We start from the raw sequence: 14,703 nt of genomic DNA, 5'->3' as shown, positions 1-14,703 counted from the left end.
AAAAAAATAGTTAGAGTACAGAACAATGTATGCAGAAAACATATTTTATTTTGACATACATATCTGTTTATATCTGCACAAAATATCTGAGGAAGAATTCATAAGAAGCTGGTAACGTGGTTCCTTGCGGGAATCCTGGGAGGAAGGGATGTTTACTTTCACTGTAACCCCTTGTAGTGGCTGAATAGTGTCCCTCCAAAATGCATGTCCACCGGGAACCTCAGAATGTGATTATTTGGAAATAGCATCTTTGCAGATGTAATTAGCTAAGAGGAGGTCTTACTGGATTAGGGTGGGCCCTAAATCCAGTGGCTGGTGCTACGAACTGAACTGGTCCTCCTCCAAATTAATATGCTGACTTCCTAAGCCACGATGTGACTACGTTTGGAGGTGGGACTTTCAGGAGGTAATTTAAGTTAAATGAGGTCATAAGGCTGACTGAGACCCTAATCCAGTAAGATTGGTGACTTACAAGAAGAAGAGAGAAGATCTCTCTCCAGGTGCACACACCGAGGAAAGACTATTCAAGGACACAGCAAGAAGGCGTCATCTGCAGGTCAGAAGAGCTCTTACCAGAACCCAGCCATGCTGGTGCCCTGACCTCAGACTTCCAGCCTCTAGGACTGTGAGAAAATACATTTCTGTTGTTTAAGCTACCCAGTCTATAGTATTTTGTTATGGTAGCTGAGCAGACGAAGATAACTACTGTTCTTATGAGCACAGGAGGGGACACAGAGAGAAAGTGGCCATATAATGATGGAGGCCCAAATAGGAGTGAACCAGGGAATGCCTGTGGCCACAAGGAACTGGCAAAGGCCAGGAAGCATTCTTCCCTAGAGTCTTCACGGGGAGCATAGCTACGATGACATCCTGATTTTGGACTTCTGGCCTGCAGAACTGCAAGAGAATACATTTCCTTTGTTTTAAACAATCAAGTTTATACTAATTTGTTATGGTAGCCCTGGGAAGTTAAAACACCCATGCGGTAACTTAAATTTAAATTGTGTGCATGTAGCTTATTGCCTAAAACACAGTGAACCCAAGGAGATCAATATCTCTCCAAGGATTAAAGCCAAATAACAGACGATAAGGTTGAAAGAGGGCCCTTCCTTGTGAGCACACGTCTCAGGAGGATGTACGCAAAGTGTCCTCCCCGCTTAGGCGGGAGACACAGAGTACACAGAGAGGGACCCCAAGCAGGTGAGTCACATCTCACAGATGCCAAAAGACTCAAATCTGTTTTGCTTTTTTTTTTTTCTGGCTCACTGTGGTATGTTCTAAACAAATAATTCACTCCCTAACTCCTAAAAGGCCTCCCTTTGGCTCTGTTTATGAAATGTTCGTGAAAGGTGCCAATGTAATGTAAACCAAAGTAGAGATACCAAATCAGATCCTACTTGGATGAAGACCAAATAAGAGCACTTTCCAAGTATGGTCCTGGGCTTCCAACCAATAGGCTTAGTGTCGCTCACAGGTGAACACAAAGCTGGGCTTTCCATTGCTCTTGTGGGGGCTCTGCCAAGCCCCTCTGCACCCGCCTCCTGCACCCACCTGGAACCTCAGTGTGCACTGCTGGCACAGGAGGCTCAGTAGCCAGCTACAGGTGGCAGGCCCAGTTCTCTCAGGGACAAGAACATGCTTGAGAACAGAAAATGGCCGGGTGGGGACTATTCAATCAGTTCACAGGTAACTCAAACTCACTTAACTCCTCAGTTCTAACTCCAAGGCCATTGGAGAGCCCTACTACAGACCAAGGGGAGCCCCCCGCCCCGTCCCCCCATCCCATGCTTTTCTCCTCCAGAGTCTAAACATAGTATCCTCAGGCTCCTGGTGACTGGCTAAGGTGTCAAGGGAGGTGGCCCTGGGCAACGTGCAATGGAACTTATCATGGCCAGGGGCAAGATGGCTAGAGACCATCAGGCATTTAGCTCCTCAGAAACGCCTCCTCCCTCTTCACTCTCCTTTTGCTTTCTTGTCTTTTAACCAGTTAACATTTTCCTTGGCCCCTTCAAATGCCTTGCCTGCATAAATGACTCAATACAAGTTTTTTGAAAGAAATCAATTTCCACCTTCCCACAATCTCTCTCCCCTTAATGTGTTTCTCTACCAATTTGGTTCCCTGCATCTGCCCCCTTCTAGAATATGCCAACCCTCTTCCCTGTTTGTACTTTAATACTCTCTTCTTTTCCAAGTATAAGCCACAGAAAGATGCCGACCTCTGCCACTGCTGTCTGTGTGATGCTAACAGCTCCCCTGGCTCTCACTGTGACTGCCGATTCCTGGCCTGTGTGTGATGCTTGTGGTTTTCTCCCTTCCCCAGTTGTGTGAGCCAAACACAACTACTAATCTGCAATCTTAGTGAGGGTGGGAGCCCTTCCTTCCATGTATTTCAGATTATAGTGAATATCAACCCTCAGCAGCCGAAGGTGATTATTTTCCTAACAATACTTTTAGAGCTACATTATTTCAAGTCTTCCATGTGTTTAACATATCCCTCCAAAAAAAATCTTTGAAGCACATCTGCACAGTGAATGTTATGAAACCAGTAAAAATGGTGGCTATGAAATGCTTTCATAGACATGGAAAAATGCTCATAAAAGAAAGCTGAGCGGGAAAAAAGATCACATAAAACAGTAAGATCCTGACTTTGTTTACAGACAGAGGAAATATGAAGACATGAGGCAAAGATCAAAAAATATACACCAAATTATTAATAGTAGATATCTGTAGACCGTGAGATTATGGCTAACTTTTCTTTTCAAAATTATACTTTTCTGTTTTCCAGTGTTTTGTAATTAGTACAATCAACCTATGCAATCAGGGACAGATGGACAAATGGACGGGAAGGCAGAGGCTGATCCAGGCTTGCTCACAGGGTTGAACAGGAGGCAGACACAAGGCTAACAGTTCAGGTCCATGTTGGAAGCACACAGTGTGGCAGGAGGGAAGCCTGGGTGGTCACTCCGCCTTCACCTGCTAGCTGGGTGGTGATTCGCTCCAAGCTTTGGTTCCTCATGAGTAAACCTTACCACTCAGGGTTATTGTGAAAACTGAACATAAGTCTCCTAACTATGGCTGGGATGTAGCTGTACTCAGTAAACATCTGTCTCCTCCCACTCCATCTGGGGGCCTCAGTGGTGACTTGCAGAATGGGTGGGAGTTGGGGGCGGGGCACTCAGCTGCCATTCTCTCAACTTCACCTTTGGGAAAAGACTTGCAGCCATTTCTAGGCAAGGTAAAAAGCAAAACATATATATAAATAAGTAAAAGCTCATGGAAAAATAGGAGTTAACTCAAAGTGGAGGTGATTTCCTCTGCAGCTTAGGCAAGACACAGGCGAGTAAGACACTGCCCATTTCCTGTAACCAAGGCTGCAGCGCTTCCCTGAAGCATGTTCCATGACGTAAGGGACACCACCCTGGAGATCCAATGTTCCACCAACAAAATGAGCTGCTCTACTCAGACATAAAGACGTGATGAAAACTTCCAATAGTGCCCCAGGCCACAAATGTGAATGTCAGGATGCTCAGAAAACAAACAAGATACTGATGGGGTCACAAATTCACTTCTGCTCCAGGTCCTTACAGGAACCATCGACTTTTCATTCTAATATGAATGGATGATGCTGTGATGTTGCAAAAGACATGGGAATCCTACACACCGTAGCTTTAATTATGTGTTTAAATGTGCAACAATTATATCTAGTAATTATATGCATTTAGATATTTAGAAACAGCAATAAAGACAAGAAAAACAAAAGGCCACACAGAATAGTTATTAGTACTAATAAAATTATTGGGACCAGGCACGGTAGCTCACAGCTGTAATCCCAGCACTTTGAAAAGCTGAGGCCGGGGGGGCTGGGGGGACAGTCATGAGGTCAGGAGATCAAGACCAGCTTGGCCAACATGGTGAAACCCGGTCTCTACCAAAAATACAAAAATTAGCTGGGTGTGGAGGCATGTGCCTGTAGTCCCAGCTACTCGGGAGGCTGAGGCAGGAGAATCGCTTGAATCTGGGAGGCAGAGGTTACAGTGAGCCGAGATAGCGTCACTGCACTCTGCACTCCAGCCTGGGTGACAAAGTGAGACTCCATTTAAAAAAAAAAAAATTATTGGAAGTCAAAGAGTGAAGCCTGCACACAATTCATTATTTTCTATTTAAAGCATGTAAATCGATTATTTTCCACTGAAAATCCACAAGCCAAATTTTCTTAACAACATGGTTATTGTTTCAAGATTTCTGTCATATCTACCGTTTGTTCAAATCTGGAAAAAGGAAATATTCTATGACCTGGAATAATGAATGGCCAGATTTTATTCTAATTAATAAATCAAATGACCTTATGCCAAAGCCAGATGTGCAATTTTCCATTCACAAGAAAAAAATTCAGGCAATTTTGAATATAAATGCATACACATGTAGACACTCATATATTTAACTGCAAATAATTTATTAATAAACTAATTTTATCCAGTGCATAAAATAGTTTACTTAAATGGGAAACACCAGAGGGAGTGGAAGCTTGGGGACATAGACTCTCACCTGGTCGCATGACTGTCAGAGCTGTCTGCCCAGCGGTGTCCTCTGCCCGCTTATACCACATGCCACTGGGGCTGGGCAGCCACTCCTCCACATGGCAGCTGTAAGTGCCGCTGTCCTGCACAGCCACGTTCTGGATAAAGAGCCGGTACACGCCGGGGGAAGGACTCTCCAAATGCAGCCGCCCCTTCAGATTGTTCTTGGCTGCCTGCTCTCCGTAGTGGAAGGTGGCGTCACGGCTCAAGCGGGCCACAGTCTCCCGCTCAGGGTGGTTGGGCTTCCATACGAACCATTCCACCACGAGCTGGGAGGTTATGCTGGTACGGTTGAGAACCACACACTCCAGCTGCACCTGCCGGGTCTCCAGAACCGACAGGTTCCCCTGGGCTTGGCTGAGCCTCAGGCGGCTGTCTGGAACAGTAAGGAAAGAGATGTCAGTGACAAGAGAACAACAAGCAATTCGTATGCACCCTTTCCCAGGGTAGGTGAATGGGTGCCTTCCAAATACAGAAGGACGGCAGCACACACTCCATTAAGAGGAACGTTTCTCAGATGTGGCTCCCTGAACATTCTGAGTTCCTTGATCATGTGTTAGAATGCCTGGGTTTCAAGGAGTTCAGTGTTACAATAACAGCTGTCCCAAAGTCATAGCCCTCATCAGTTCTGATGCTCACAGGAGGATAAGCACAAGCTGTAGAGACTACACATCCAAATGACAACGGACCACAAAGCATGTGGCTGGCCGAGGCAGGTGGCTGGGAAGGGCCAGGGAAGGGGATGGTGAGAAACCCCTGAAAAGCAAGAGTATACTTTTAAAACTGACCATATGATGGCTAGAAAATGATGGGCTGCCAACCACAAAAGAACTTCAGGGGAAACCCAGTTTAATCTGTTCATGTGTTAGCCCTAAGAACTGTAGTCCTCAGTTTCCTTACAAAAACCCACACAGGTTCCCTCTTAGGTTGGGAATGGAACTAGTATGACATAAAGAAAAGACTGCCAGGCAAGGTGGCTCACGCCTGTAATCCCAGCATTTTGGGAGGCCGAGGTGGGCAGATCACTTGAGGCCAGGAGTTTGAGACCAGCCTGGCCAACATGGTGAAATCCCATCTCTACTAAAAATACAAAAATTAGCTGGGTGTGGTGGTATGTGCCTGTAATCCCAGCTACTCTGGAGGTGAAGGTTGCAGTGAGCTAAGATCGTGCCACTGTGCTCCAACCTGGGCAATAGAGTGAGACTCTGTCTCAAAAAAGAAAGAAAGAGAAAAGACTGCTACTGATGGAACTGGGTGCTTTGAAAACTCAGCCAAGGAGAGTCTCCTCCAGTAGAAAAATGTCTTGAATGACAGCATGCCCCGGTGGCATGCTCGTAATTTCACAGGGGCCCAAATGAGTCTATCAGGACCAGAGGTATCTAGAAGCTGTGACACATAGCACAATGCACAGTAACACCTCAGGAATGAGACTTCTGAGTGACATCAGAGGAGGGGAGGCTGGGCACTTTCACTCCTTACTTTCTACACACTTCAATACTGCCTGGATGTTTTACAACATTCAAGATTACTTCTGTAATTAAAAAGTCAGAAAATATAAAATAACAAAATATATTTTAAATAACCAGTCTCCCTTTCTCCCTCACCATCCAAAAAATACACATATAAAAGAAGATACTGACTCTGGTTGTCTTAGGGTTGAAAGGTTATTTTTTTTTGTTGAGTTTTGTTTTGTTTGGGGGATGTGTGTGTGTGTGTGTGTGTGTGTGTGTGTGTGTATTTTCCAAAAGCTCTGTAAGTGTAGGCTTTCTCAGCAAAGAAAAAAACTAGAAGCAGAGAAAAAAAGAGAGAAAACGACACAAATCAAAACTGTCAACCGAAACGGGGAAAGCTGTTTTACTTGGTGTCCTCTGAGTTCCATGTTTACAGTGTTAAAGTTCACTGTAACAGAGACTTCACTAAATGTGTTGAGGGGGATCCCTCTAGTCCTTCCGCACTATCCCACTTAGCTTGACTGTAGTCTCAGAGAGGGAAATCCCCTCAATAAATTTAGGATCCTCCAAGAATCTCTTGGTTCCAGTACAAATGAGGAAAGGAAAAAATGATGATGACTAGAGCGGAAATGCAGAGTGGTGGGGGTGCTCATGTTCTTTCAGTAGTGAAAATAATTAGAACTGAAAACAGATGAAAAATAGGAACCAAAAGAACACTGGTGGGCCTAATGACAAACTTCCATTTTCAAAAGCCCCAGGGACTGGCCTGAAGTCAGGACATAGGTCACCGAAAATGCCAACGGGAATCACTTCAGACCAGAGCTTCCTGTTTAACGCACCAGCAGAGGTTAGCAGAAAATGCCACTGTGAGGTCAGTGAGAATCTCTGGGAATATCATATCCTCATGCAAAGGAGGGGAAAAGGCCCACTGCATTCAGCAGGGGACAGGCCACATCTGGAGTCTGGTTTCGGGTTCCACTGGCTTCCTGAACAGACCTCCTTAGGAGACAAGTAATAGAGAAAAAAACCAAGTCCCTAGGCTTACTCAGGAGGCTTCAATTCTAGTAGAAGAGATAGAAAACAAATGTGTATATATACACATTCCAGTATAAAAATAATAAGACATAGTAACTGATAAATCAATTATAAGTAAATACTTCATAATTACTTATATATGAATAAGTAAATTAACAGAATGTCAGGTGGTGATATGTGTTGTGAAAGGGCCGGGGAAAGTAAATCTAGAGTGATGAGGGGGCTACATTTAAGTTAAAATGAGCTAGGAATCCCCCTTCACGGAAGAGCAAGACAAATGAATACCTATGGCTAACATGTTCCAGGCTAAGAGAACAATAAGTACAAAGGCCTTAGGGTGTTCAAGGAAACTTATTCCTTATTCAACCAATATTTACTAAAAGTACCATACCAGTGGCTGACGATGTAAGATAGAGCCCTGTCCTCGACACGCTTACAGTGTAGTACAGAAGAAATGCAAACCATTATTAGACTGTGTGTTTTAGAAGGGACCCCTATTGGTATAGGAGAAATCAGGGTAGGCTTCTTGGAGGTGGTGCTGGATGAAGTCTTAGGGATGGGGTGAAGACAAGGGAGAAGCAGCAGGAGAAACACATTCCAGACAACGAGGGCAGCACAAGCAAAGGCATGGAGATGAGACTCTGAGTGGTAACACAGCACTTCCCATGGCCCATCAGGAAGGACAGGCAGCGACAACAACAAATTGTAGGGATGTGAGAATGAGGGATGGAGAGGCCCTTAAGACTCCACTATGTGAGAAGAAGCTGAAAGAACTAGAGATCTTTAACAGAGAAGGGGAGACTGAGAGGGGCATACACTTCATGTATTTGAAAGGAAATGACCCAGACCTCTCTTCGGTTGTTCCAGAGGCAGATCTAAAATGGGAAATTACAGGACGGTGAACTTTTTAACAATCAGAGCTGCCCAAAAGTGGAACTGAGGCTTGCAGAGTGAGTAACTCTCCCTCTCTGGAAGCATTCTGGCACAGGTTTAGTGCCACCGGTGAGGCAGAGGAATAAGGGCTACACCATGGGGTCAAAGAAGGGCCAGAGGAGGAATGATTCAGTTGGAGATAGGAAGGGCTTGTCTGGGCTGGGCTGGGAGCTAAGGAAGAAGGGGGATACAGATGCATAAAACCAGAAAATGCCTTCTAGGTAGGAACTCTGGGTGTGGAGCTGGTGCCAGCCCAAGATTCCAGGTGCAAACTGCAAACCCAGAAGGAGATTCAGGAGCTGCCATGAACCCTGCCTTGCCACATTTTGCTAACCACAGCCGCCCTGCTCCTTGGTGAAGACGGTGTTCACAGAAGCAGAGTCAAGGATGTTTCCATGAGTCTGCCGTCAACATCAGAACCCACTGCAGGTAACATGGATGGGGTTGCAGTGTGCTAGAGCGATGGTCTGTGTACCTGCACCCACACCCAGCATGCACCTTGCAGAAGTCTCTCTATACCAGCCCCATAGAGCCCCACCCACCCCCAGGCAGTCTCTGCACTAAACCCACTGGCCCAGGACAGCCGTGCCATGCGGCCTTACCTGGCTGTTTCACAGTGACTTCTGTGCGCCCAGAAACCTCCTCTGCCAGCTTGTACCAGGCGTAGTTGGGGCTCAGCAGCCACTCCTCCACGTGGCAGTAGTAGCTGCCGCTGTCGCTGACCTCGGCTCTCTGGACCGTGAGGCTGAACAGGCCCCCCGACACATGCCTCTCAAACTGGAGCCTGGCTCTCAGGCCCTCCTCCTCGGCGTAAGTGCCATATTCGAAGGCGGAGTTGTGGGTGGTCTTCAGGATGAGCTTGCCGTCCGCATCCGAGGGCTTGTGGACGTACCAGAGCACCGCAAAGTGGGAGTTCTGGCTGGTCTGAGACTTGACTGAGCAGTTCAACTGAATGGGCCTGTTTTCCACCAGGGTGAGGGTCCTCTTCGATTTGCTCACCTGCAGCTTTGTCACTGCAAAGGAAAGGGGAACAGAGGAATCGCCACACACTCCCAGAAACACGGCCCATCCACCTCCGGCTCTGAGCCGGGTTTCCTCCAGCACAGTTCCTGGGGGATTTAACACCGACTGGCTTCAGTGTGAGGAAGGCAGCACGGAGCGAGCCTAGGCCACCCCTAAACATCCTTCCCTGTCTCCTCCTTGCCATACCCCTGGTTTAGGCCTTCACCATCTCTCCCCTCTCGGCTGCCTGCACAGCCCACCATCACAGGGCCTCCTAGGGTGATCCTGCTGAAATAAAAATCTAGGTATATCAGCTCTCTGCTTGAAAAGTTTAATGGCTCCGAACTACCTAAGGGCTAGAGAGAAACAATTCCTTTTCACAGCACAAAGTCCCTTCAGGATCTGGCCTTCACCCAAGTGTCCTGACTCATCTCTCATGACTCACCCTCAAGCACCCTCCACAGGCGCACGCAACTGGTGCAGTTTCCCCTGAGCGTTGGCCTTTGCCTTGCTGTCCTCTCTGCCTGTCTCCTTCTGCCACCTCCCACCCTGACCCTTCTCTCCACTTATCCCTCACTCCCGTCCCCCTGGGCTCGATACCCTTCCTCAGCACCCTCTATATATCTCTGGGCTGTGTGTCCTCATATCTCTCTCCCATATCCTAGATGGTGAGCTCCCCCAGGGCCGGGATCGGGCTCTTTCCACTCAATCAGCCAGTATTTACAGAGGCCCACTCAGTTTCCCACAGGATGCTAAGTGCTGGGGATGCCCTGAAGAGTAAGCCGGAGTCCCAGCCCTCATGGGGTGGACTGCCTAGTGGACATTCTCACTGATGCAGCCCCAGAGCCTAGCACAGCGCCTGGTCCAGGAAAGCGTTCAATCAGTGCTTGCTGAAATAGGTGAATGAGTGGGTGAGCTAATGAGAGCACATTGGAGAAACACGGCAACAGGTAAATAGAGGATGCTGGGGGGGAGGGGGCTTCCTCTGGGGGAGTGAGAGAGAAGGCCAAGAAGACAGCAAACCATGGGACAAGGCAAAGCCAACTGTAGTCCTCCCTCCTCCTCACTGTTCCACTCCAAAAACAGAGAAGAGGGCAGCCTGTGGAGCGCCTCCCCAGCAGCTAGTGGCAAGAAGCCAAAGTGTAATGAAATCCATCTTAGGAAGGTGATTTGAGATCTCACCCAGCCCATTATCATTAACCTCGGCTCTGCGTTCCCCCCCCCACCCCCCCTCTCCCGCTACTAAAAATGAAAAAAAAAAAAAAAATTCTAAGTTCCTCTTAGGGAACTAATAGTACAAGCATTGTTCCACCTCCACCACTCTCTTCACACTTAGTATTTTGGCCACAGGGACCAAACCACTTCCCAGCTGAGAAAGAAAGCAGGGGCAGGGTGCAGATTCCACCCAGGTACAGCAACCTGGGCCTCCTCCAGCTGAACTTGTGTGGAGGGCAGGGGCAGGGGCAGGGGAGGGATGCCTGGCCAGGCTCCAGCACTTTGCTGGTCAGACTCTGTTTCTTTAGTCCAGCTCAACCCAAGGAACTGCATCTAGACCCAGGACCCAGCCCACTGGTCATGACCCTGGCCTGCCAGCTCGCTTAAGCTTGGTTTAGCAGCATCAAGGGTTGAGTCCCATGCATCAGGGAACCAAAACTTGTGAAAGCCACAGACTGCCACTTGGTCTCCCTATAACACACAGACAAATGTTCTGAATGGATGGAAGGATTCAGCAAGCCAAGGTGTGGCAGAGTCCAATTCCCAATGCCATGACTGAGCAGCACTGAGGAGCATCTCCCAGTGGTGAATCAGACATTCTCTCCAGGAAGACCTGTTGAATTCACAAACCCACAGACCTTCTCACACCATCAAGAACACACCAGGCACCATTTAGAGAGAAATCCTGTGTGCCACAGCCCCACCCTCCCGGGTTCATCTTTTTTGTCACCAAGTCCAATCTTCTGCCTTCTCCCTTCTTCAAACACAGTAAGTCCTCTAGGGCACATCAGGAATCCAGGACAGGGTTTACCATTAAGCTCCCAAGCTCTGGAAAGTAGATTTCCATTTGCTTGCCAGTCGACTTTTCAGATTGGATTCATATAATACTTGAAACAACCGGCTCCCTTTTCATTCCTTTCCAACCCAATTCACCGCATGCAAATGATATCTATATCAGTGCAAATGACACCACCTGAATTATCTGGTTCTTCGCCAAAAAAACTGGGTTGTTCAGCAATGGAGTAGAAAGAGCTTTAAAATGTATTATTAATTGGGGCCAGATTATTTTTGCAACTGTTACTAAGGAAACCTCAATTGCTATAGTAACTGCATATGTTAAACTGGAATCCTATGACTAAACTTCTATTCAGTCACATGGTCTGAGAACAAGAATCCAAGGAAGAGAAATGTTTCAAAGCATTTCCATTTTTTTTTTCTTCCCATGTCAAAATATTGTGAAGTGTTGAGAAGCTTGAAAGAGAGGCATTTTTAAAATTTGGTGCATGTCTGACAGGTGGGCAAGGGGTCAGCTCCCATTCTATGCTCTGGATTTCCTCCCACATCTCCAAGGCACGTAGGACCTTTCCTGAGGCACAGGGGAGACTGGATTCTCCACCTACAATTAAGGAGCCCTCCCATGAACTGCCAGGGCCCTGCCCGGGGCGGTGTACAGCTTGAGTGCACCACCTTCCTCCACAGGGCTAGGAGAGCCCTGCCCGCTCAGAGACCACAGGTGTTTTCATCTTCAAAATAAGAACAATATGTCCCTATCTCCATTAGGAGTTTTGTGCAGACTAAAGGCAATTGTCTATAAAAAGAGTTTAGCACAGAACCTGGTATACAACAAACACCCAGTGAATTTTAGCTATTCTCATTCCTTTTTGTTTTCTGTGCCTTGTCCCAAGTTCAAAGTTCAACACTTAGATTGGGAGTTGTCAAGCATAAGTGGCAATCTTCCTGTTCAAAGTGCTGTTCTAGGATCAGCAGCACTGGGAGCTTGTTAGAAATGCAGATTCTCAGGCCCCACCCCAGACCCAGTAAATCAGAATCTGCACTTTAACAAGATCCCCAGGTGATTCACACGTAGCTTCAAACCTGAGAAACCCTGGACTTGGCCCTGTGAGTGAATGGGCTTTGAGAGGCCATAAATGCAGACTAATAAATGAAAGAAAATACTAAGGCTTGGTTAACCCCCAGCAGTGAACTGGCAGGAGGAAGAAAGAATCCAGCAAGAGACAGAAGAGTGAGAGCCGCTCCAGCTCACGCCAGCAGCCGCGTTCACAGCAGCCCCCAGGGGCCAGGCCCTGCTTGAGGGAATGGCCCTTTCTTTCTGCAAATGGGGAGTTTCCTTCCCAGGCTTCTGATTAAAACTTGAAAAATCTGTGTTTTGTATCGTAGGAGAGGCTGCTGTGTTTGTTACAAGCCAGGATAGGGTGTTGGAAGAACTCCGCAGCGGAGACCAGCAGCAGCTTTCTCAGCCAGCCTACCCTCCCTTCAGATTCCACTCTGTGCGTGCTCTTCTCACTCAAAACTCATTTATTTCTTCAATAAAGGATTCCCTTATGCTCCACTATAGCTCTGTTACTGCTGCCTTACAACGAAGGTAATTTTTCAACAGTCTTCTCTTACAAAATTCTAAGCATATTCAGGGCAGGGACCCAATCATCGTTAAACTAATCAATGAATGGTTGAATAAATGTGGTTAATTTTTTCAAAGGAGAAGCAATTCTGATTTTGATAGAAGAGAGAACATTTCGAAAGGTATGTGGTCTCTGAGCTAGGCCCTGTGAAACAAGGAGAGAAGGAGAGTGAAAGGGCACGCCAGAGAGAGAGCACAAGTGAGGAAAGAGGACAACTACCCTGTGCAGTCTATTCGGGGAGGAGCACGTGCTCACGTGCAGTGGATGAGGTTAGAAAGGTACGCTTCGGCCACACTGCAAGGGGCCTGGAGCTGGTACTTGATCCTGACCACCTGTGGCCCTCAGGGTGCACGACATGGATCTGCAGATCAGCATCACCTGGGAATCTGCCAGCCCCTGCTAAGTCAGAAAAACTGCAGGTGAGGCTCAGCAACCTGCAGTCTCATGAGCCCTCCAGTCCATTCTGATGCACACTCAAGTTTGAGAAGCCACAGACGTGCTGCTGAGGTGGTTGCCGGTAAGTCTGAAGAGAGCAGTTTCTGTGCTGTGGTGTGAGCAGCAGCCAGAAAATCCTGGCTCTGCCACTTACTGGCAGGTGAGAAGAGATGGGCAGTGAGGGAGGAAGACGCTGCTGTTTATTAAAGAAAACACAGTAATGCCAGAGATACAGGCAGCCAGTGGCTGTGGCAGGAGAGACGTTTCAAGTGGAGGGAAGCAAGTCAGACGAGAGACAAGGAGAGAATGCAGGGGGAGCTGCCTGGGAAGCCAGTGGCACAGCTGCCTGCCAGTCAAACGGTTACCACCCCTGAGTCCCTCTGTCCTTAACAGCCCTTGGCTCTCTGCCCTCTCCAAATGACCATTCCCTATTTGGGTCCTCAGTGATCTCTTTCTCAGGCTCTTATAATTGGCCTGCATATGACACTCCCTCCCTCTCAGCCTAACGACAGTCGGGATTTTCCTAAATGGCAAGCGGGGCATGCTACTGCCCACGGCTGCCCACCCCACAGCCTGTGACAGCAGTTCTCAATAAAGCAACGAATCGCAAGCAGGTCTCTGGTTGCCATATTGATTTGGGGAGGGGTATCTATTCAATGGAATAAAGCCATTGAAGATGTAAAATCCTATCTGGGACAACTCCATGCAACAAAACTCTGCCTCGTGTCCTGTGTGACTTTCGAATGACATTCATATGGGCAAAACTTATGCCTCTGAGTCTAGAACCTACTTTCATTTTACTATCATCACAATACTTTTATTTTGCATAGTTTTAATATGTGCCAGGTCAGTCAAGAGAAGATTTTCCTTTGTTTTGTTCAGAATTGTAGCAAGACTTACGCAGGACTTCAGAAACCGTGTCAGGATGGCAGTCCTGCTCGGGCTGCCAAGTCCGATACAGTGACTGTCAGTGTGCATTTAGAGGCAGCGTTGACTGTGACTGTGCCCCCAGCATAGCTGTCCTGAGCATTTACACACTGAAACACATTATTTTACTATGAACTACTTTTTTAAAAAAACTTTCTTTATCCCACAACTAGCAGAGTATAGCAAATTTTAAAGATGATATGATTAGGAACATTATATTGTATATTAATTTCATTTCTGGGTAAAGGGAATATAAATTATTACAAAAATGGAGTATATGATCTGGGTATGAGCTAAAGTCCTATTTCTGAGTTTAGGATATTCTTATTTATTTAGCAAACTTTCATCTGGTCCTATGTGCTCAGCACTATTCTAAGCACTTTATAAATACTAACTATTTGGTCCTCACCAATCCTATGAAATAAATATTATTCCCAATTTTATAAAGACACTTGCCCAAAGTCACACAGCTGGCTCAGTGGTAGAGCTGGAATTCCAACCCAGGCCGTCTGGTCTGTCCTTGCTTTTAGCTATTACATATGCCCACCCTCACCCCATGCTCCCGTGTACAAAATGGACTTCTTGATCCCTGCCAGCTTGCCTAGGGGTGAACCCCTCCCAGACCCCATGCTTTAGTCATCTCAAGATAAGCACGTGCTCCCACCCTCTGTGACTGTCTTTATTCACGCTCTTCTCTGAGCCCGAAAT

At 47.0% G+C, this 14,703-nt stretch overlaps 1 protein-coding gene across 2 annotated transcripts in view; it reads right to left on the bottom strand.

Moving 5' to 3' along the window:
- The window catches only part of IGSF3 (immunoglobulin superfamily member 3), a 93,253-nt gene that overhangs the window by 5,757 nt on the left and 72,793 nt on the right, over window positions 1-14,703 (bottom strand). For both annotated transcript variants that reach the window (XM_026456714.2, XM_023222833.2), the window contains 2 exons: window positions 8,599-9,009; window positions 4,546-4,953 (listed from right to left, as the gene is read on the bottom strand). In XM_026456714.2, coding sequence (XP_026312499.1) covers window positions 4,546-4,953; window positions 8,599-9,009 — 819 coding nt within the window. The remainder of the gene's footprint in view (window positions 1-4,545; window positions 4,954-8,598; window positions 9,010-14,703) is intronic.

Source organism: Piliocolobus tephrosceles, chromosome 1 (assembly GCF_002776525.5).
Source record: "Piliocolobus tephrosceles isolate RC106 chromosome 1, ASM277652v3, whole genome shotgun sequence".
NCBI classification, from domain to species: Eukaryota; Metazoa; Chordata; class Mammalia; order Primates; family Cercopithecidae; genus Piliocolobus; species Piliocolobus tephrosceles.
Note: the sequence above shows the minus strand (reverse complement) of the source record. Positions and strands in the feature narration are given on the sequence as shown.